This window comes from Nycticebus coucang, chromosome 7, assembly GCF_027406575.1.
Source record: "Nycticebus coucang isolate mNycCou1 chromosome 7, mNycCou1.pri, whole genome shotgun sequence".
Classification (NCBI taxonomy): Eukaryota; Metazoa; Chordata; class Mammalia; order Primates; family Lorisidae; genus Nycticebus; species Nycticebus coucang.
The window spans coordinates 37,385,648-37,410,502 of NC_069786.1; the positions used below are offsets into that span (position 1 = coordinate 37,385,648).

General features: G+C 35.6%; 1 protein-coding gene across 5 annotated transcripts in view; it reads left to right on the forward strand.

Moving 5' to 3' along the window:
• KYNU (kynureninase) overlaps positions 1 to 24,855 on the forward strand; it is a 152,473-nt gene that overhangs the window by 116,933 nt on the left and 10,685 nt on the right. For 4 of the 5 annotated variants that reach the window (XM_053596926.1, XM_053596925.1, XM_053596923.1 and 1 more), the window contains 3 exons: positions 14,611 to 14,663; positions 17,507 to 17,592; positions 23,245 to 23,475. In XM_053596926.1, coding sequence (XP_053452901.1) covers positions 14,611 to 14,663; positions 17,507 to 17,592; positions 23,245 to 23,475 — 370 coding nt within the window. Of the gene's footprint in view, positions 1 to 14,610; positions 14,664 to 17,506; positions 17,593 to 23,244; positions 23,476 to 24,547; positions 24,626 to 24,855 lie in introns of all 5 variants that reach the window. The other variant, XM_053596927.1, reaches the window with a different exon arrangement.

Consider the following 24,855-nt stretch of genomic DNA (forward strand, 5'->3'; position numbering starts at 1 on the left):
ATGGATACAGTGCATGATCCACAGCAGTGGAAAACTTATGTTTTATCTCTGAGACAAGGTAATCTGAAGCAAAGGAGGAAGTGAGAAGGAAAAAGGACAAGGAGGTGAACAAGTAGAAAGAACACATGAAGAGGAACCAACAGAAAAATTCAAGCAACATGACAAACCTAAACAGAGCAACTCCCTTAAGGGACAACGAGGCAGCTACTGGTGAAGACTCCACCTATAAAGAATTAATGGATTTGACAGAAAACAGATTTTAAATATGGATGATAAAGACAATAAAAGCAATGGAAGAGAAAATGGAAAGACAGAACCAAAAGTTAGATGAGAGATATGTAGGATATAGAAAGTATATGCCAGAGCTTAAGGAAATGAAAGAGACAATCAGGGAATGTAAAGATGTAGTGGTAAGTATCAAAAATAGGTTAGACCATGGAGAAGAAAGAACCTCAGAACTAGAGAATAAAGTTGTCAACTTAACCCAGGTTGTCAAAGAGGCAGAAAAGAAGACATAGAAAGCAGAATAGTCTCTTAGAGAACTACAAGATTTTATGAAGCATTCAAATATATGAATAATAGGGATCCCTGAAGGGGAAGAAGATCGTCCCTAAGGAATGGGCACCCTACTGGAGACAATCATAAATGAAAGCTTCCCAAGTTTTACTAAAGATCCGGATACATTTCTTTCAGGTGGATATCAAACCCCAGGTCATCTCAACTCAAACAGAGCTTCTCCAATACATATTGTAATGAACATGTCCAAAGTCAAGATGAAAGAAAAGATTCTTTAAACCTCAAAGAAGAGCTTATATGCATGCTGAATAAATTATTCCAAAAAATTGAGAAGGAAGGAATCTTCCCCATCATGTTCTATGAAACAAACATCACTCTGATACCACAACCAGGAAAAGACCCAACTAAAAAGGAGAACCTCAGACCAATTTCATTAATGAATATAGATGCTAAAATTCTCAATAAAATCCTAGCCAATAGATTACAGCTGCACATTTAAAAAAGGTATTCATCATGATTAAGTAGGTTTCATCCCAGGGATGCAAGTCTGGTTTAACATAAGCAAATCCGTAAACATAATTGACCATATCAACAGAAGCAAAAACAAAGACCGTATGATCCTCTCAATAGATACAGAAAAAACATTCAATAAGTTCAGAATCCTTTTCTATTAGAAGATTTAAGAATATAGGAATAGGGGCACATTTTTTAAACTAATTGAAGCCATCTGTGAAAATTCACAGCTAATATAATACTGAATGGAATAAAACTGAAAGCTTTTCTACTTAGAACTGGAACCAGATAAAGCTGTCCTCTATCACCACTACTATTCAACATAGTTCTGGAAATTTTTACCAATACAATCAAGCAAAAGAAGGGAATAAGGGCATCCAAATGGGAACAGAGGAGGTCAAGCTTTCACTCTTTGCCAACAATATGATCTTTAACTTAGAGAACCCCAAAGACTCAACCACAAGACTCCTAGAAGGGATCAAAAAATACAGTAATGTTTCAGGATATGAAGTCAATGTCCACAAACCAGTAGCCTTTGTATATGGCAATAATAGCCAAGTTGAGAAGCTAATCAAGGACATAATTCCCTTCACAGTAGCCTCAAAACAAATGAAATACCCAGGAATATACTGACAAAAGAGGTAAAGGACCTCAAAAAAAATTACGAAACCCTAAAAAAAGAAATAGCAGAAGATATCAACAAATGGAAGAACATACCATGCTCATTGCTGGGGTGAATCAACATTATCAAAATGTCTGTACTTTCAATGCAATCCCCATTAAAATACCATCATCATCCTTTCAAGTTTTGGAGAAAACAATTCTTAATTTTATATGTAACCAGTAAAAACCCATATAGCTAAGGCAATTCTTAGTAATATAAACAAAGCCAGGGATATCTCCTATTAGATATTAGGCTGTACTATAAGGCCATAGTGATCAAAACAGCATGGTATTAGCACAAAATAAAAACATTGACATTTGGAACCAAATGTAAAGCCATGAGATGAAAGTAACATCTAAAACTACCTGATCTTTGATAAAATAAACAAGAACATACACTGAGGGAAAGAATCCCTGTTAAATGGTGTTGGGAGAACTGAATAACAACATGTAAAAGACTGAAACTGGACCCACACTTCTTGCCACTTACAAAAATTGATTCATGATTGGATAAAGGACTTAAACATAAGGCATGAAACAATAAAAATCCTTGAAGAAAGTGTGGGGAAAACACTTGAAGATGTTAGCTTGGGGAAAGATTTTATGAAGACTTTTGTGGCAATTACAACAACAACAAAGATAAACAAATGAAACTTAATTAAAATGAAAAACTTCCGTACAACTAAGGAAAGAACAACCAAAGGAAATAGTCAACCTTCAGAAAGGGAAAAGATATTCGCATATTATAAATTGGGACAAAAGCTTGATAATTAAGATATACAGAGAACTCAAATTAATCAACATAAAAAGAGCCAACAATCTCTGATAACACTGGGCAAGAGACATGAATAGAAACTTCCCTAAAGAAGACAGACAAACATATGAAAAAACATGAAAAAACGCTCATCATCCCTAATCATCAGAGAAATGCAAATCAAAAAACATATGAAAAAATGCTCATCATCCCTAATAATCAGACAAATGCAAATTAAAACTACTCTGAGATATCACCTAACCCCAGTCAAAATGGCCCACATCACAAAGTCTCAAAGCTACAGATGCTGGTGTAGATGTGGAGAGAAGAGAACACTTTTACATTGCTGCTGGGACTGCAAACTAATACAACCTTTTTGGAATGAAGTATGGAGAATCCTCAAAGAACTCAAATTAGACCTCCCATTTTATCCTGTAATCCCATTACTAGGCATCTACCCAGAAGGAAAAAAAAAAAAAATCCTTTTATCATAAGGACATTTGTACTAGACCAGTGGTTCTCAACCTGTGAGTCATGACCCCTTTGGGGATCAAATAACCCTTTCACAGGGGCTGCCTAAGACCATCCTGCATATCAGACATTTACATTATCATTCATAACAGTAGCAAAATTAAAGTTATAAAGTAGCAATAAAAATAATTTTATGGTTGGAGGTCACCACAGCATGAGGAACTGTATTAAAGGATCATGGCATTAGAAAAGTTGAGAACCACTGTACTAGACTGTTTATCACAGCTAAATTTATAATTACCAAAATATGGAAATGACCTAAATGGCCACCACTCCAGTAACAGATTAACAAGCTGTGGTATATGTATACCATGGAATACTATTCAGCCATTCAAAAAGATGGAGAGTTTACCTCTCTTGTATTAACCTATATGGAAGCACAACACAGTCTTCTTAGTCAAGCATCACAAGAATGGAGAAGCAAGAATCAAAAGTGCTCAATTCTAATATGAAGGCAGTAGATGAGCTAATATAAGGGGTTGGGTAGGGAAATGAGGTAGTGGGGAGAGGGGAGGAGGGGATACAGGGTATGACACACCTCTTGGGGGAGGGACACAATTATAAGAGGGACTTTATCTAACAAATGCAATCAGTGTAAACTAACTCTTTGTACCCTCAATGAATGCCAAACAATAAAAAAGATAATAATTTGCTTATTTCTTACTGAATTATAAAATATTTCCTTTCACGTACATGAGATAAAATTTTTCCAAGTGGAAGTGAGTAAATTTTGTAAATCATTATCAAAAAAAATATTGAGTATTTTGCTATATCTGTCTTTTAAATCAATTGTTAATGATTTTCTAAGTAAATATCTATGATTATTAACTTTACATCTCATATAAACAATTACCTTTTAATTTTTTTATTCTAGCTCACTCTCATCTCTTGGGAGTTTCTCATGTCAAGTTTATATCAGACAGTTTTGGTTTCTCATGTCAAGTTTATGTTAAACTTGAGAAAGGTTCTGATTTGTATAGTAGCCATAATAAAAAAATATGAGAACTTTAGATAATTATGTCTTTACAGCTTCATTCTAGTTTAAATGAAGGATTTAAAATATTAAATGCAAAACATTTTTTATGTGTTAAATAAATTTAAAATAATCCCTCTTGAAATATTACTTCATGCCTGTAGTCCCAGCTACTCGGGAGGCTGAGGCAAGAGAATCGCTTAAGCCCAGGAGCTGGAGGTTGCTGTGAGCTGTGTGATGCCACGGCACTCTTCTGAGGGCCATAAAGTGAGAGTCTGTCTCTACAAAAAAAAAAGAAAGAAATATTACTTCATTTAAAATGGTTAAAGTAATTGTTAATTACACAACATGGAGTAGTTTGTCTTGAGAAAGTCTCTTGAATACCAAACAGCCTTTTCCTTTCTCATTTCTGGGTCTTTGCATGTGCTACTTAAACTATCTGTAATGCTCCGCTCTTCCCCTTTTCCAGAATAAACTCAACCATTTATTGTACTTAGCTTCCCACATGGAGCTTCCTCACCATCTCCAGGCTGGCTCAGGTCTCTGACGCAGGCTTCACCTGTTAACTATCCACCATCCTTCACATCACCCTTATAAACCTCTTTCACACATACTGAGAGACAAGTCAATCATCTCCTGAGCTTTTAATGTCCTTGGAGGAGAATGAGGAAAACAAGTTAAAAAGTAATTACTTAGTATACACAAAAGATAAAATGTATTCTATTCTATATCTTTTTTTGTTTGTTTGTTTCTCATCCCTTGCAATCATTTCCTATCTATTCCTTTATAAGACTCCCATTCACTTTTAATATGACAATTGAATTATATTTTCTTACATCGTTTTATCATAATTTATAAAACTAGCCTTCTAGTGAAGACAATGTTGGTTCTTTTCTTTTTAAAAAATGTATTTATTGATATATGGTAGTAAGTATATGTAGGAATGTACTGTACTACCATAATATATGCTAGTACAGATATTTTTGATACATTTATACAATGTGTAATGATCTAATCAGGGTAATTGGGATATCCATTGCCTGGAACATTTATCTTTGTATTAGGAACATTACAATTCTTCTCTTCTAATTATTTTGAAATCTACAATAAATTATTATTAATTGTAATTTTCTTACTGTATCATCAAATACTAGAACTTATATGTTCTAACTGTATTTTTAAACTCTTTAACCAAATTTTATTCGTGTTTCCTCCCTTCTTCCCTTTCCAGACTCTGGAAACAATATCTATTCTCTACCTTCTTGGGATCCAATTTTAGCTAGCATAAAGGCATGAGAATGTCCAATATTTGTTTTTCTGTGCCTGCTTATTTCACTTAATGTAATGACCTCCAGCTCCATCTGTGTTGCTGCAAATCATAAGATTTCATTTTTATATGGATTCATAATATTCCATTGTGTACATATAATGTATTTTCTTCATCCATTCATCCATTGAGGGACACTTAATTTGATATCTTGGGTGTTGTGTATACTGCTGCAATAACCATGGGAGTGAAGATATCTTTTTGATACATTCATTTTCTTTCCTCTGGATATATGGTTTATACTCAGCAGTGGGATTACTAAATCATATGGTAGCTCTGTTAATTTTTTCAGGAATCTCCATACTGTTCTCCATAGTACTACTTCACATTTCCACCAACAGTAAATGAGCATTCAATTTTCTTCATTCTCACTAGTATTTGTTATTTTTAAATTTTATTTTATTAAATCACAGCTGTGTACATTGATGCAATCATGGGACACCATGCACTGATTTTATATACAATTTGAAATTTATCATCACACTGGTTAAAATAGCCTTCCTAGATTTTTCTTAGTTATTGTGTTAAGACATTTATATTCTACATTTAGCAAGTTTTACATGTACCCTTGTAAGATGCACCATAGGTGTGATCCCACCAATTAACCTCCCTCTACCCATCCTTCCTCCACCCCTCCCCTCCCTTTCCCTTTTCCCCATAATCTTAGGTTATAATGGGGTTATAGCTTTCTTTTTTTTAATTTTTTTTATTTTATTAAATCATAGCTGTGTACATTAATATGATCATGGGAGGGTTATAGCTTTCATGTGAAAGCTATAAATTAGTTTCATAGTAGGGCTGAGTACCTTGAATACTTTTCCTTCCATTGTTGAGATACTTTGCTAAAAAGAATGTGTTCCAGATCCATCCTTGTACACATGAAAGAGGTAAAGTCTCCATCTTTCTTTAAGGCTGCATAATATTCCATGGTGTACATATACCACAATTTATTCTTTTGAGGGTCGATGGGCACTTGGGCTTCTTCCATGACTTAGCAATTATGAACTGGGCTGCAATAAACATTCTGGTACAAATATCTTTGTTATAATGTGATTTTTTGTCTTCTGGATATATACTTAGTAGAGGACTTGTAGGATCGAATGGCATGTCTATTTTTAGATCTCTAAGTGTTGTCCAAACATTTTTCCAAAAGGAACATATTAGTTTGCATTCCCACCAGCAGTGTAGAAGTGTTCCCATTTCTCCACATCCATGCCACCATATCCAGTTTGGGGATTTTGTGATATGAGCTACTTTACTAGAGTTAAATGATATCTCAAAGTAGTTTTTATTTGCATTTCTCTGATGATTAAATATGATGAGCATTTTTTCATATGTCTGTAGGCCATGCACCTGACTTCTTCAGAGAAGTTTATCTTCAAGTCCCTTGCCCAGCTTGAGATGAGATCACTTATTCTTTTCTTGCTAAACATTGAGTTCTTCATGGATTCTGGTTATTAAACCTTTGTCGGAGACAAAACCTGAAAATATCTTCTCCCATTCTGAGGGCTGTCTGCTTGCTTTACTTACTGTGTCCTTGACTGCAGAAGCTTTTTAGTTCGATCAGGTCCCAGTAGTGTATTTTTGATGCTGCTTCAGTTGCCTGGGGAGGTCCTTCTCATAAAATATTCACCCAGGCCAATTTCTTCTAGAGTTTTCTCTGCACTTTCTTCTAGTATTTTTATAGTTTCATGTCTTAAGTTTAAACCTTTCATCCAGTGATAGTCTATCTTAATTAATGGTGAAAGGTGTAGGTCCAGTTTCAGTCTTCTACAGGTTGCCAGCCAGTTCACCCAGCACCATTTGTTAAATAGGGAATCTTTTCTCCATTGAATGTTTTTAATTGGCTTGTCAAATATCAAATAACGGTAAGTAGTTGGGTTCATCTCTTGGTTCTCTATTCTGTTCCATACACCTACCTCTGTTTTTGTGCCCGTACCATTTTGTTTTGATCACTTTTGATTTATAGTATAGTCTGAGGTCTGGTAGTGTGATTCCTCCTGCTTTGTTTTTATTTCTGAGTAATGTCTTGGCTATTTGAGTTTTTTTCTGATTCCATATAAAATGAAGTATTATTTTTTTGAGATCTTTAAAGTATGACAGACCTTTTACTAGGGATTGCACTAAAATTGTATATTGCTTTGGGTAGTATGGACATTTCAACAATGTTGATTCTTCCCAGCCATGAGCATGGTATTTTTTTTTTTCCATTTGTTAACATCTTCAGCTATTTCTTTGATTAGAGTTTCATAGTTCCCTTTTTTTATTGTTAAATCATAGCTGTGTACATTAGGGCAATCAAGGGGTACAATGTGCTAGTTTCATACACAATCTGAAATAGTCTCATCAAACTGTTCAACGTAGCCTTCATGGCATTTTCTTAGTTATTGTATGTAGGCATTTGTATTCTACATTTAGTAAGTTTCGCCTGTACCCATTCTAAGATGCACCGTAGGTGTGGCCCCACCCATTAACCTCCCTCCACCCTAATCTCCCCCCTCCCTTCCCCTTCCTTGGCCCTTTCCCCATAGTCTTGTGCTATAGTTGGGTTATAGCCTTCATGTGAAAGCTATAATTTAGCTTCATAGTAGGGCTGAGTACATTGGATACTTTTTCTTCCATTCTTGAGATACTTTGCTAAGAAGAATATGTTCCAGCTCCATCCATGTAAACATGAAAGAGGTAAAGTCTCCATCTTATTTAAGGCTGCATAATATTCCATGGTGTACCTGTACCACAATTTGCTAGTCCATTCGTGGGTCGATGGGCACTTGGGCTTCTTCCATGACTTAGCAATTATGAATTGGGCTGCAATAAACATTCTGGTACAGATGTCTTCGTTATATTGTGATTTTTGGTCTTCTGGGTATAAACATAGTAAAGGAATTATAGGATCAAATGGCAGGTCTATTTTTAGGTCTTTAAGTATTCTCCAAACATCCTTCCAGAAGGAACGTATTAGTGTGCATTCCCACCAGCAATGTAGAAGGGTGCCCTTTTCTCCACATCCACGCCAACATTGCTGATTTGGGATTTTGTTATGTGGGTTACTCTTACTGGGGTTAGGTGATATCTCAAAGTAGTTTTGATTTGCATTTCTCTGATGATTAAGGATGATGAGCTTTTTTTTCATGTGCTTGTAGATCATGTGTCTGTCTTCTTTAGAGAAGTTTCTCTTCAATTCCTTTGCCCATGCTGAGATGGGATCACGTGTTCTTTTCTTGCTAATACATTTGAGTTCTCTGTGGAATTTGCTTATTAGACCTTTATCAGAGGTATAACCTGCAAATATTTTCTCCCATTCTAAGGGCTGTCTGCTTGTTTTACTCACTATGTTCTTGGCTATGGAGAAGCTTTTTAGTTTGATCAGGTCCCAGTAGTGTATTTTTGATACTGCTTCAATTGCCTGGGGAGTTCTCCTCATAAAATATTCACCCAGGCCGATTCCTTCAAGAGTTTTCCCTGCACTTTCTTCAAGTATTTTTATAGTTTCATGTCTTAAGTTTAAATCTTTTATCCAGTGAGAGTCTATCTTAGTTAATGGTGAAAGGTGTGGGTCCAGTTTCAATCTTCTACAGGTTGCCAGCCAGTTCACCCAGCACTATTTGTTAAATAGGGAATCTTTTCCCCATTTAATGTTTTTAATTGACTTGTCAAAAATCAAATAATGGTAAGTAGCTGGATTCATCTCTTGGTTCTCTATTCTGTTCCAGACATCTACTTCTCTGTTTTTGTGCCAATACCATGCTGTTTTGATCACTATCGATTTATAGTACAGTCTCAGGTCTGGTAGCGTGATTACTACTACTGTGTTTTTTTTCTGATTCCATGTAAAACTAAGTATTATTTTTTCAAGATCTTTAATATATGACAATGGAGCTTTAATAGGAATTGCATTAAAATTATATATTGCTTTGGGTAGTATAGACATTTTAACAAGGTTGATTCTTCCCAGCCATGAGCATGGTATGTTTTTCCATTTGTTAACATCTTCAGCTATTTCTTTTCTTAATGTTTCATAGTTCTCTTTGTAGAGATCTTTCACATCCTTTGTTAGGTATACTTCCAAATATTTCATCTTCTTTGGTGCTACTGTCAAAGAAAAAGAGTCTTTGACTGTTTTTTGGCTTGGTTATTGTTGTTATATATAAAGGCTACAGATTTATGGGTGTTGTAGCCTGAAATATTGCTGTATTCCTTGGTCACTTCTAAAAGTTTTGTAGTAGATTCCCTAGTGCTTTCCAAATATATGATCATATTATCTGAGAAGAGTGAAAGTTCGATCTCTTCTGACCCTATGTGGATACCCTCTATCGCCTTTTCTTCCCTGATTGCAATGGCTAAAACTTCCATTACATTGTTAAAGAGCAATGGAGACAATGGACAACCTTGCCGGGTTCCTGATCTAAGTGGAAATGATTTCAATTTAACTCCATTCAATATGTTATTGGTTGTGGGTTTGGTGTAGATGGCCTCTATTAGTTTAAGAAATGTCCTTTCTATACCAATTTTCTTAAGGGTTCTGATCATGAAGGGATGCTGGATATTATCAAAAGCTTTTTCTGCATCAATTGAAAGAATCATATCATCCTTATTTTTTAGTTTGTTTATGTGCTAAATTACATTTATAGATTTACATATATTGAACCAGCCTTGATACCCTGGGATAAATCCCACTTACTTAATCATGGTGTATAATTTTTTTGATGTGTTGTTGGATTCTGTTTGTTAGGATCTGATTGAGTATTTTAGCATCAAAATTCATTAGTGATATTGGTCTATAATTTTCTTTTCTTGTTGGGTCTTTCCCTGGTTTGGGGATCAAGGTGATGTTTGCTTCGTAGAATGTGTTGGGTAATATTCGTTCTTTTTGTATATTTTGGAAGAGGTTTAGTAATATAAGTACTAGTTCTTCTTTAAAGGTTTGGTAGAATTCTGACGTAAAGCCATCTGGTCCTGGGCTTTTCTTTTCAGGGAGATTTTGTATAGTTGATGCTATTTCAGAACTTGATGTAGGCCTGTTCAACATTTCCACTTCATTCTGGCTAAGTCTTGGTAGGTGGCATACTTCCAGGTATTGGTTGATTTCTTTCAAATTTTCATATTTCTGAGAGTAGAATTTCTTGTAGTATTGTTTAAGAATGTTTTGAATTTCTGAGAGGTCTGTTGTTATTTCATCATTACCATTTCTGATTGATGAAATTAGAGATTTTACTGTTTTTTTTCCTGGTTAAGTTGTCCAAAGGTTTATCTATTTTATTGATCTTTTAAAACAACCAATTTTGTATTTATTGATCTGTTGTATAATTCTTTTGTTTTCAATTTCATTTAATTCTGCTCTGATTTTGGTTATTTCTTTTCTTTTCTTTCTTTCTTTTTTTTTTTTTTTTTTTTTTTTTGTAGTTTTTGGCCAGAGCTGGGTTTGAACCCGCTACCTCTGGCATATGGGGCCGGTGCCCTACCCCTTTGAGCCACAGGGGCCACCTTGGTTATTTCTTTTCTTCTGCTGGGTTAGGGGTTGGCGTGTTCTTCCTTCTCCAGTTGCTTGAGATGTCCCATTAAGTTATTAACTTCCTCTCTTTCCATTTTCTTTAGGAAGGCTTGCAGAGTTATAAATTTCCCTCTTAGGACTACCTTTGCAGTATCCCAGAGGTTCTGGTAATTTGTGTCTTGATTGTTGTTTTGTTCCAAAAATTTGGTGATTTCCTTCTTAATCTCGTCTATAGCCCATCTATCCTTCAACATAGGGTTGTTAAGCTTCCATGTTTTTGTATGGGTATGCAAGTTCCTGTTGTTATTGAGTTCAACTTTTATTCCATGATGGTCTGAGAAGATGCAAGGAATAATTTCTATTTTTCTAAATTTGCTGAGGTTAGATTTGTGGCCTAGAATGTAGTTGATTTTGGAGTATGTTCCGTGGGCTTATGAGAAGAATGTGTATTCAGTTTTGTTGGGATAAAATGTTCTATAGATGTCTGTTAAGTCCAGATGTTGAATAGTTAAGCTTAAATCTAAAATTTCTTTGCTTAGCTTCTTTTTGGAGGATCAATCCAGCACCGCTAAAGGGGTGTTAAAATCTCCAACTACTATGGAAGTGGAGGAAACAAGTTTCTCATGTCTGTTAGAGTTTCTCTTATAAATTGAGGTGTTTTCTGTTTGGGTGCATAAATATTAATAATTGAAATCTCATTGTATTGAGTATTACCTTTAACAAATATGAAGTGTCCATCCTTATCCTACCTTATTTCAGTTGGTTTAAAGACTATTGCATCTGTGAATAGGATTGTAATGCCTGCTTTTTTCTGCTTTCCATGTGCCTAGAGTATAGATGACCATCCCTTCACCTTGAGTCTGTAGTTGTCTTTTAATGTAAGATGTGATTCTTGTATGCAGCAAATATCTGGCTTGAGTTTTTGTATCCATTCAGCCTACCTGTGCCTCTTTAGAGGACAATTTAAACCATTCACATTAATTGAGAATATAGATACGCCTTTCGAGAGTCTGGTAGACATTTTTAATCCTTTTGTGGCTGCGGAAGTTGGAATTTGATCAAAATTTTCTGGGTGGGTCTAGGATTAATTTTATGGTCTAGGATTATACTGGTCTTTATGGAGGATAGGTCTGAGAATATCCCAGAGAGCTGGTTTAGTTATGGCAAATTTCTTCAACATGTGAATGTCATTGAAGTATTTAATTTATTCATCATAAATGAAACTCAGTTTAGCTGGGTACAGGATCCTGAGTTGAATGTCATTTTGTTTTAGGACATTAAAAGTCGATGACCATCCTCTTCTAGCTTGAAAGGTTTCAGCAGAGAGATCTGCAGTTATTCTAATATTCTTGCCCTTGTAGGTGATGGTTTTCTTTTGTCTGGCTGCTTTCAGAATTTTCTCCTTCATATTAACTTTATGATGTGTCTGGGGGATGTCTTATTTGGGTTGAGTCATGCTGGAGTTCTGAAACTGCTATCTGAATTTCAGAATCTCTTGGCATGTCTGGAAAATTCTCCTTCATAATCTCATGGAGAAGAGACTCTGTGCCTTGTGAAGCCACTTCATCACTTTCAGGGATCCCTATAAGACAAATATTGGTTTTCCCAGAGCTCTCTGAGAGAGTGATCTGTTTTTGCCCTCCATTTCTCTTCCTCTTTGAGAGTTTGGGAGTATTCGAAAGCTTTGTCTTCAATGTCAGAAATCCTTTCTTCTGCTTCCTCCATTCTGTTACTAAGGGATTCTACTGTGTTTCTCAGATCTTTGAGGGCTGCAACTTCTTGTCTAAATGTGTCACAATCTTAGGTCATTTGGTCTTTGAATTCGTTGAATTCTTGAGATATCTTTTGGGTTACAGCTTGGAATTCTAATTCAATCTTATTTGCTATCCAGATTCTGAATTCGATTTCTGACATCTCAGCTATTTGTGCATGGGATCTTCTGCTATGTCTGCCCCATTGATCCTTGGGGGAGTTGATCTACTCTGATTATTCATATTTTCAGAGTTTTTCTGTTGATTTTGCCTCATGATTGTTTTTCACCATTGCCTCTGTCCATCCTCAGAGTTGGGGAGGTGTCTCTCCAAGATTAGATCTCAGCAGGATCACTCTATTGTTGCTGGATTTTTGTAGGGAGTGACCCTCTGTAGTTCCTCTGGGGCTGCCCCAGCCAGGGAGTTCTGGTTGTGGAAGCAGCTCCAGAATGTGACACACCCAGATCCAGGAACAGGACAGGAGGTGGTGCGCACGGTACTTGGAGTGCCTGGCGCCCAGTGACTTTGGCACAGAATGCCCAAGGCTCCAGCAATCTCTGGCCAGGAGAAGGGCTCTGCACAGAGGCAGGGAGGGCTCCGGAGGGCACTCGGCTACCAGATTCCCTGGCCAGACTAGCGGGCCACTGTGGAGGCAGGGAAGGTACAGGAGGGAGGAAGTAGGGTTGCGTGGCTCCCGGGGTTCCTGGTCAGGGCATGCGGAGGCCCGGTGGACGTGTTGCGGGTCCGGGGTTTCGGCATAGCTCTTGTGGATGTCCGAGCGGCACCAAGCCCAGGAGTTTGAGGTTGCTATGAGCTGTGATGCCACAGCACTCTACCCAGGGCAACAGTCTGAGGCTCCAGTGTGCCAAAACCGGTCTCACTCTGTCCCTGAAGGTTAAGGCTATAAGGCAGCTCAGTCCCCGCCTTTAGGCTGCTCAGTCACTATGTTACTAGCTTCCGCCCAATCCTTGCTCTGAGACCCTGAAGGCAGAGCTTGCCGGGGCAGTTCTCTCACAATGGCTCCCTGCGGCCCACAGCCAATCACTATTAGCTCTGTCCATCTCAGCAGCTCAGTCTGGGGCCCTAGACAATGCCCAAAGTTCTCCGCACTCCTGCTCAAGTTCTCCCCAAGGCAGTTCAACTGAGTGCCAAGTCCAAAAATATCAAAACAGTTCACAGTTAAGGCCTTTCCGGTTTGCAGTCTCACTGTTGCTTATACTTATGGCTGCCGGCAGGATTAGGTCGATCAAATACACACAACCACTTGCCATTTTTCCACTGTTTTCATCCTCCTCTTGGGGTCCAGAAGTCCCTTGGTGACTCCCTGTAGCACCAACCATACCACCTGGTTAATTTTTTGACTTTTAGTAGAGACAGGGTCTCACTTTTTCCTCAGGCTGGTCTACCTTGTACTCCTGAGTGCAAGCAATCTACCCACCTCAGCCACCCAGCATGTTAAGATTACAGGCATGAGCCACTGTGCCCGGCGTTGAGCTCTCTTATTTTAAAAAGAAACTCCTTAACATTTTTGGTCATTTTATTTTATTTTAAATATGAACAAAAGTCATTAACTACAACTCATCAGATGATTTTAATGCATAAAAATATAATAATAATAATAATACTTGGCGCCTGTGGCTCAAGTGGCTAAGCCACATACATCTGAGCTGGCGGGTTTAAATCCAGCTCAGGCCCACCAAACAATGATGGCTGCAAGCAAAAAATAGCCAGGTGTTGTGGCAGGCACCTATAGTTCCAGCTACCTGGGAGGCAGAGGCAGGAGAATCGCTTGAGCCCAGGAGTTGGAGGTTGCTGTGAGCTGTGATGCCATGGCACTCTACCCAAGGCAACAGCTTGAGGCTCTGTCTCAAAAAAAAAAAAGAAAATTAAAAATATATACATAATATGAATAAATTGATATGCTCACTATTGACAATATCATGAACATTAATTGCCTTATGATATCATGTAGAATTTATCTGCCTAAGTATTCTTATGGCACAATGGTTTTAGTATTCAACCCCAAATTCCTAAGTTAACAGTGGTTATTTTTGTACATCAAAATATCTAATGTTGCTTTTTGTATTTTAGGTTAGTGGGATGGTTTGGCCATGAACCCAGAACAAGGTTTGAAATGGATAACAGTTAAGTGTATTAAATTTTACCTCACAAATCATTTTATTTTAACTTCATTTCAATTTTTATCTGTCTTTGTATTATATGTGCTTTACATGGCCTATGGAGAATGCACTTTGAAAATGTCACTGTGGAGTCTTAAAATAAGAAATGACATTTCCAGGCTGTAAGACTAAGTGTCTATAGATTTTAGCACGACTTTGAGTCTATCCCTTTGTAGGGGGATGAAAGGCAATGAAGTCTAAAACCCAGCACACGTGGACTGGTCAGATCCCATCAATATGGCACACTCCACACACCAGGCAGTGAGGACAGAAGGAAATGTGGGGCTTGGGGCCAGATCCAGAGAGACTTGGGTGTCAGTCTAACTCTGCTGCTAATAGTTTTGTGATCTTACACAAGTTATATCACTGTTTTTCTTTTCCACATATCTAATATCAATAATAATACCTATTTAGGGGTTTGTTTAAAGGGTGAGTCATAGTTAAACTGTAAACCAAGCAGAACCTTAGAAAAACTTTAATAAATATTACTTTATGCATCTTTTATCACTTTTGCTACTTACCAAGGAATATAGCAATCCAATGAGCTGTTAAACCTCAGTGGGAAAAAACAAAACCATACACCATGCATAGGACTTGTGAAATGCCTTACTTCTTTTTCCTGAGTGATTCTATTTCTTGATGACACAGGACATAGAAAGCATCACAAAATGTTTTGAGAATTCAACATAACTTTTTCCTACAGATTGCTTCAAACTCCAACATAATGTTTTATATATATAGATGCTCCTCCACTTATAATGGAATTATGTCCTGATAAATTATTGTAAATTGAAAATATCCTAAGTCAAAAATGTATTTAATACACCTAACCTAATGATCACCATAACTTAACCTAGTCTACCTTAAATATACTCAGAATACTTACATTAGTCTGCAAGTGGTCAAAATCATCTAACATGAAACATGCTTTATAAAAAAAAAAGTGTTGAATACCTCAAGTAATTTACTAAATACTGTACTGAAGTGAAAAATAGAACCATGGTATGGATAGTTGAAATATAGTTTCTGATGAGTGAGAAATGCTTTACCATTAAAAAATTGAAAAAAATTTAAGTCCAATCACTATAGGTGGAGAATCATAGACATTTGGATTTGCAACATTCACATTGCCAGATGGGCATTCCTGTCAAATCAGGAAACCTGTATAGCATCTTGGCTATTGAAATGTCATATTTTGCCATGTACAATGTGCTCCTATGTATAAAGCACACCCATGTTTTTGGCCCAAATTTTCAGAAAAAAGTCTTTTAATTTTTTAATTCAAATCCACAGTTTAAAGCTAGCAGTGTACAAAAACCATTTCAATGTTTTCCAAGAGTTTCCCAATAATTTTTGTAAAAATATCAGCTAGATTGCTAGCTCCTGCCTAAGTATGCGAAGAGAAATATGTCACTCTCCATGGGCCAAAAATGCTTTTTTATTTGAAAATCTTTCATAAGTTTAACAGAACTGATTACTGTATTCCTTGGTATTACTTTGCATAGGGATATCGTTATTGCTTTCTAGAGTTACATTTTTAATTCATAAGAGCAAATAAAAGAATTATAAACATTTATATAGATATGGAATTAGTACTACCCATATGTGATGTGCATCCTCATTTTTACCTAAAATATTTGGACAAAAAATGCACATTATACATGGCAAAATGCAGTAATAATTCTGTTAGTGTACAAGTTAGTTAAATATATATATATATATACATATTATTTTTTTGCAGTTTTTTGGCCAGGGCTGGGTTTGAACCCACCACATCCGGTATATGGGGCCAGTGCCCTACTCCATTGAGCCACATGTGCTGCCCATTAGTTACATTTTTTGAGATGAGTTTTCTTATATGTAAATAAAGGAATAAAATTATTTTAATTTAAACATTTTCTATGAAGAACAAGATAGGAAATGTTTTAGGCTTTTAGGCTACATAGTCTCCAAATACTGAACCTGTCACTGTGTTACCAAAGCAGCCCTAGGTGACACATAAATGAATCACTGTAGCTATCTTCCAATAAAACTGCATTTAGAAAAACAGGGAGTGGGTCAAATTTGATTCAGAGGTCATAGTTTGTCAAGTCCTGGATTCAATGAATATTTTAAAAACCACAACGTTTTAACATATTTTTAGTCAGTCTTAGCTTTAACTTGATCTGGAGGTAGACATCTTAACTCTATTGGATTTGACTTATTAACAATTTAATCTACTTAATTCTAATTGGGATAGCAGTTGCTATTAATTTACCTTTTATATATCATACCAAGGCAGATCTTTTATTTAAAGCTCCCTGCCATTCTTTTCCCAAATGAAGTCACTTGACCTAATAATCTTAGTGATAAAACTCACTTTCATTAGTTATTTCATCCATATTTCTGTCTTTAGGTTACATTACAATTATATGCCATTCCAATTTGAAGTTCTTTCTCATTGATGTGGTTTTGTAATATTATAGAAAAGCAAAGCATGGGGCAAAACAAGGCATGCTGCTTTGAGAATGGGAAGATAGAGGATAAGGTCCAGAAAAACTTCCAGAAGAAATCATTTTTATCTTGTCTCTAAAGGTTCTAGTGTTCAATATGCAGCTAAGATGGAGAGGGCAGGGAGATGGGAAGTGCTGAAGGGGTCATATGTCAGTATTTTGGCTGCATTGAGTTTCTCTTAAATATCTCAGAAATCCTGCCTTGGAGTAAAAGTTTAAGTCTCACTCTTTTACTCTCTCTCTATCACTTTACCGTCTATATGGACACTTTTTACAGCACATTCTATAAAAAATGACATGGTATTAATTTTTCAGAACTGAAATTAATCCCTGGGGCCAGTGGATTTCGAATTTCAAATCCTCCCATTTTGTTAGTTTGTTCCCTTCAAGCTAGTTTAGAGGTAAGTGATCCATGTTTCAAACTTCCCACATTTTTATCTTTTCTCTCTCATTGTGACAATTTGTAGTACTTTTTCTGCAAAATAGCAAAATTATAAATGTGTGCTATGCATGAACAATGAATGGAAAAAAGGGAGCATTCTTTTTAGGAAAGTACCGATGTGATGACTGTGTTCTTTATTCATATCACCAACCCCTAGCACAACCACAGTGCTTGGCACATTGGTCACACATAATAAAAATTAAATGGAACTCAGGGAGATACATTTTTATTCCACTTAGAATCTATGTAAATTTGAATAAGTTACTTAAACTTCTTTTGGTCTCACTATAAACTAATGAAGCGTGCAATATTGTGTTCTTTATTAATCCACTCATTCAACATGAATTTACTGAGAAAACATTATGCGTGTGTATGTTGTGATTACTAGAGATGCTGTTTCTTCTAGCTCATTGTGAATCAAAGAATAAAGTGCTATATGACAAAGTAGAGGAAAACTTACTTTAAGGAGAAAAAAAACTGACCAATCAGAGTAAAACAAAGATTGAGTAAATTTGCCTCCTGAGTAGTGTGGGTGTTTCTTTGTTTACTAAAGCTTCTATGCCCTAAATTCATATATAATTCTATAATTACTGACTCAATATTTTCCTTTAAATTTGCTCATATTTTTACTTAAATTTAGTCTCATTCTGAATATCTAGAAAATAAGTTTGTATATATATCTATATGTGAAATAAATATAAATAGATATACATATCTAGAAAATTAAACCAATTCTTTAGATATTATTATTTAGGGTTAGACTAAATTTATTCAAGTAAATATAATACATTGCTTAATAATTATATACTGCATAGTTAATAGTAATATACATATGAAGTACATATTTTATATACATATATCTGAATAAAAATGTATTTTAAGAAAATATACATATATTTCTAACAGAAGCTAGTTATACACACACACATATATAGCTATTCAAATGAGAATTTGAATTTTTTTCTTTAATTGCCGCTAAAATCATCTAGTTTATGATACTTCAAGAAATTCTGTGATAAAGGATTCCAGCAGCAAATCAGTGGAAAAGACTTTCAAATTTTTTTACAAATCTAAAATTCTAGAATTCTGCTAACAATTGTAGCAGTTTCTCATTTTGGCCACTTGATGGCAGTGTCAAGTTCCTCTGTTTTTAATGCAACTTCCCCACTAGATTTTGATAATGTTCTCATTTCATTCCGTTCAAATTTAAAGAGCACCTACTCGGTTTGACCACTAGATGGCGCCTGTGCTGTTTTCACTTCTTGGCAGATTGTTTTTTTGTTGTTGTTTTTTTTTTAATTTGGAAAATATACCCAGTAATGAGATTTTTCAGCCAGTGGTACATTTTTTAAAAAATCTTTTTGAGTAAAAATATTCTTAGTAAATCATATAATTATATTAGACTTTTTTTTATTCTATACCTTCAGAAACACAAAATGTTTTTCTGGAAGTATAGAATAAAACAAAACAAAATTTCCTGCTTTCCTTGTAGATTTTATATCAAGGTTAAGATCAATTACAAACAAATAGCACTACGATATACCTATCTATGGAAGAAAAGTGTTTTAAAAGTTTTTTAGAAGTTTTCCTCCGATTGACATTATCTTTCAAATAACTTCTCAGACATATCTGGAAATTTCCTTTTAGACACTCATTTTGGTATGTTCTCTGCAACGGGCTGCCTGGTTTTTCTTCCAGTGTTCAACCTTTCACTTCGGAACAGGAGGCAAATTTTAATTTTACCTACCACTTTATTTTCCTTCCACACTGTATTACAGTCATGTAGACAAATTTTTTATTCTCATTTAGAATCTGTGCATTCATTTAAGTTTCTTCCCTTTAATATCTGAATGTAAAACAAACAAAAGCCACAAGAAGAAGTGTAATCAACTTTTCTGGAGCTTCTTATCACTTAAATATTTCTCTGGCTTCTGAGCCTATATTCTAAATAAAATCTTTCATTAATTCAGCCTTATGTTCGTCAAAGTGTTTTTCAAAATTCTTCCTCCCCATTATAAATTGAAATTTTTTTAAATTACAAAATAATGCATTTAGGGCAGCACCTGTGGCTCAGTGAGTAGGGCGCCGGCCCCATATGACGAAGGTGGTGGGTTCAAACCCAGCCCCAGCCAAACTGCAACAAAAACAAAAAAATAGCCGGGCGCTGTGACGGGCGCCTGTAGTCCCAGCTCCGGAGGCTGAGGCAAGAGAATCGCGGAAGCCCAAGAGTTGGAGGTTGCTGTGAGCCGTGTGACGCCACGGCACTCTACCAAAGGCAGTAAAGTGAGACTCTGTCTCTACAAAAATAAAAAAATAAAAAAATAAAATAATGCATTTAATTGTTTCCCATTCTGTATCCAGCTGTTAAAATGTCCTTTCTATGAAGCATCAGTGAATTTACCATGTTATTATTTACCTTATCAATTTAAAACAGTTCATTGCAATGTAGAAGATCGGGGACTGAAGTCTGAATAAATGAAAGAAATAAATGCATGCGTGAAACTGCCAATCATTGTTCTCTTCTTTCAAAAAATATTCTGCATAGTCAAATACCAACTGGAGGAGAGATTCCATACTTGTGAATCAATTGCATGTAAATCAGACATCAGATTTTCAATGGAATGATTTTTTTAATAGCCTGCATATGTGATTGATATTGATATTAAAAATAGCATCTTATAATTGGTTTCAAATGGTCCTTTTCTTTATATTATTGGATGCTAATCATTTATACAATAATCTTTTACACATTCTGGTCAAGGAAAGGAGTATAAGGCTGGAACACAGGAGGCAAGTACCCTGGCCCTCATTGGACACTAAGTTTGAATTCACACAAGCAACTGCTATTCCAGAATTTATTTGCCCCAATTTTTAAATGAAGATATATGCACTAGTTATTTCAGAAATCCTTTCAATCTTCCAATTACTTATTTGAAAGTTCATATTTATATGTAGCAAGAAGTAGACAATTTTTATATATAAGTTCATTATGAAGGTAACTTCACAATACAAAATTAGAGCATTCAATTAAAAAATGCATGGTGAGTCAGAAGACTCAGAACACAAAAAATGCACTACGTGTTTTTTCACAAAGTTATGAGGAAGCCAATTCTATGAATTAAAAATAGGGCAATTAAAAACTTATATTTATTTTTCCTGCTTAATTTTATCTAACTTCTCTAGCTTCATTTTTATTTTACTCAGCAGGAGAAAATAATCCAAGTAGTTAGAATTCTGCCAAGAATTCTCTTATAAGCTGAATATTTTTCACTTGCTTTTAGCCAAAAGGCCAAGAAGTGATAAGCTGAATGTTTCTCAAACTACACTTCTCATTTTTTCTAATTTTCAAATGGTCCTTTTCTCAATACTGAAAGCATAAAAATTGATATACAAAAAGTAAAATAGGATTCCTCCTATTAGTCTCTCTTAATATTTTTATGTGAGACCTCAGGAAAGACTTTTATGCCCTATGAGAAGAGTTTAAGATTTCTTTGGAATGTAGCTGCCCTTCATGTGGTTGTAATGTGAGAAATAATTTTATATTGAAAAGTTGAATTTCCACATACATTAAAAATTGAAAATTTCATACAAAAAATTATGCTTCTAATTATTAAGAGAAATCTGCAGGAGCAAGACCTTTTATCCCTTTGAAAAGTTATAGACTTAAGTAATGTTCCCCCATGTCTTACTAACCTACGAATGCAAATGAGCTATCATTAAACTATGTCACACATCGCCTCTACCTGCAGATTATGGCACAGCAAGAAGAACCATAAAATTTCCCAGAATTACTTACTAATTAGTATTTCCTAGAATATTACTAATCTTTAGAAAGTAGCTTGGACAGACCTCCCATATATTTTTATTTCAAACCTCACAGCCAGACCACCAGAGACCTGTGCCTTGCCTGTCCCAGCACTGTGAGAACGTTGATTCTTGGCCTTGATCCACAAGTTGGCTGACTTCCCTTGAGGCCTCAAGTGTGCCAAGTCTACCTACATTTCATTTTACCCCAAAAAATGAAGAGTTACCTCCTGCCAAATTCCGTGTAAATTCAGTTTGCCTGAGTCCTGATGCAATGTTGCTTGCACCCAAGAACTCAGTGGCTTATGAAAAAAAAAATACCAGCCTAGGCTAAGCACATTGACTCATGCCTATAAAGCTTGTGCTTTGGGAAGCCTACGCAGATGGATTGCCTAAACTTAGGATTTCATGACCAGCCTGAGCAAGAGCGAGACTCTATCTCTAAAAACAGCCAGGCATTGTCCTGGGCATTGTCCCAGCTACTTGGGAGGCTGAGGCAAGAGGATTAGTTGAGCCCAAAAATTTGAGGTTGCTGTGAGCTATGACATCATAACACTCTACTAAGGATGACAAAGTGAGACTCTGTCTCAAAAAACTGAAAAAAAATCAGCCTCCACTTGCAACTGATACCTCTGTAGGCTTCAGACACAATCTGTGAGGAGGTCTGGCTGAAGGGAGACAAAAAAGGTGAACTCTATTCTCTTTCCCCTCAATGTCTTAGATACCGCCACTTTCAATACAACTTCCATCCTCTGCCAACCTCACAGCCTCCACGCAATATAGTTCCTGAAAATCTATGCCGGTATGGCTTGAGTCCTATTAGGATGCCTGCTCACACATGCAGCGTGTACAAACAAAAACAAATATTGCTCAGACTTGATAAATTCTGTACATCTCCAAATGACCCTGTGTTTGCTCTTGATAGTTTTACTCATGGTACAGGACAGGGACAGTAAGTGGCATGCCAGTGCTTTGTGTTCTCTTTGCAGTTCATTCAGTTCTTATACATAGGATGTATTTTTAAACTCTACTTGATCTTAAGAGATAAGCCAGAAAATCATGTCTGTTCTGACCCTTAACGTTCCAACACCAGTTATTGTGTGCCCTTGTCATTCAACTCAATACAAGACCCTCAGGCAGCAAATAGCAGCATTTTCACACCAATTCTAGAGTTTAAAGGTGGGGAGAAAGATGAGAAAAAGAGACCAAAAACTTCAGTAATAGTAAATGTATTATCTAACATCATTAACTTTCCTGTCTGAGAAAATGTACCATTATTATTTGACTGCTTATTTTCTTACTGTTCAACTAAGAGGTATTTAGGAGTCAGTGAAACAATTGTAAATAATATTGGTAACACTACTTTTCACATAGGAATGTGTGTTTCACTCACACCCACTTTCTGTGGACCACACAAACTTTATATTAGAGCAGAAAAAATCTTCTCGCTTATGATTTTATAAAGTGGTTTTGGGGTAAAAGCCTAAATTCTATGAAACACAAATGAATTTTAAGGTGTGTTTTACTTGGTGATAACACTACATTAATTTAAAATAACTCTTAGAATATGTGATATAATATTTTCTCTTTCTTTTGCAAGTGTTTTTTAAGTGATATTTGTACAATTTTTCTGTCATGGAAATTTTACCTTCAATTTTTAATGGAAAAACATCTTTAAAAGAACATACTTTTACAAAAAAAAAAAGATTATATAAAGGGGATTTTATAGGGAAAAGTGGGCATTTCCTTTTGTATGCATGACTTACACTTTATTTCTGGTTTAATCTTATTGTTTCTCATTCCGCAGATCTTTCAGCAGGCAACTATGAAAGCATTGAGGAGAAAATCTATTTTGCTAACTGGGTATCTGGAATACCTTCTTAAGCATTACTATAGCAAAGATAAAGCACATACCCAGAAACCAACTGTGAACATAATCACGCCATCCCATATAGAACATCGGGGTTGCCAGCTAACACTAACATTTTCTGTATCTAAGACAAATGTTTTCCAAGAACTAGAGAAAAGAGGAGTGGTTGTAAGTATGCCTCTTGCTTTTCCACCAGATTTTCTCTACGGGCTGCATGTTGGGAATAAAATTTGTATCTTTTGGTTTATTCAGTATTGCATGTTACTTCACACCAAACAGTTAAGGATAAATTAAGTGCCAAGGAAGCAGTCAGCACTGTGCTAACTGAAGGGAATAGAGATCTGTCATTTCTGATAAAAGGGAAGAAACAACATATTTTGGTTATAGGAAATAACTAGTTTGCACTAGTGGAAACTTCAATATATATTTATTGAATGAATGGTATTCAAAAGCATATTGATTTATTGAAGAAAAAAGAAATCAGTCTTATTAATTGTTTCTTAGAAGTAAGTTATCTTCAACCTTCAGTCACCTTTGTGACTTCAGTCAAAAAAGATACATAGACACTTCTCAGGACTGGTAACATTACAAGAAAAAAAAAATATATATATATATATACACACACATACCTACATATATATTTGTTTGTTTGTTTATTTTGTTTTAGCCCTTGAGCCTAGGCAGCCTTCTTACTTGTTTGGATAAGTAATAAATTTTAACTGAGTAATTTTATGAAAAATGTTGCTAACATAGCTATTTCCCATGGTAATGTAATTTAAGCACTGTTCTACTCACGTGGACATCTAAACCTTAAGGAGAGGTTACCCCAGACTCCAGAGGTACAAGACAAAATACGAGGATTCTAACTCAAGCTCTACCATTTCTAGGCTCTGAACTCTTAGGAAAGTTCATTAAGATCTACTGGCCTGATACTTTTCAACTCAAGTTTTTTGGATGTAAAAATACTTACCTGCAAGAGTTGCTATGGAAATTAAATGGGATGGCATACATAAACTATATGCTAAATTGTTGAGCCTATCCTGGGTATTTCTTAAGGTTAGGCATAGCGACCTTTGGGCCAGGTCAATGGTCTAGTGCTATGTCAGGACCTATCATCATTTCCAGGGATATAGCTCAGTCCTTACCTGTAAAATCAAAGATTAGAGAAATAAATTTAAGGATCATTTGCTAAAATTCTCCAGACCCCAATGAGATTCACATTCATTTAAATTTGTCTAAGATTTCCAGTCCCTCCAGGAAATTGTCAGTATGATCTGTTGGATGTTAAAGAAGCTAACTACGAAGTGGCCTCAGAAAGGTACTTTGGACATTCACATGCCACCAACCCATTATTACTCTAATTATCGTGAAGAGGGAAGTTTCAAATAACATAAAAACACTATGTTTTATCTAATGTGAAAACAATTTGCTTATCTGTTAATTTTTGGGGAAATCAGAACAAATGCTTTATGTAAGTTTACCTTGAATGTGGACTCTCAATGTGTGAATGATGAGTACATTATTTGACTTCATTTATTTTTGTTCCTA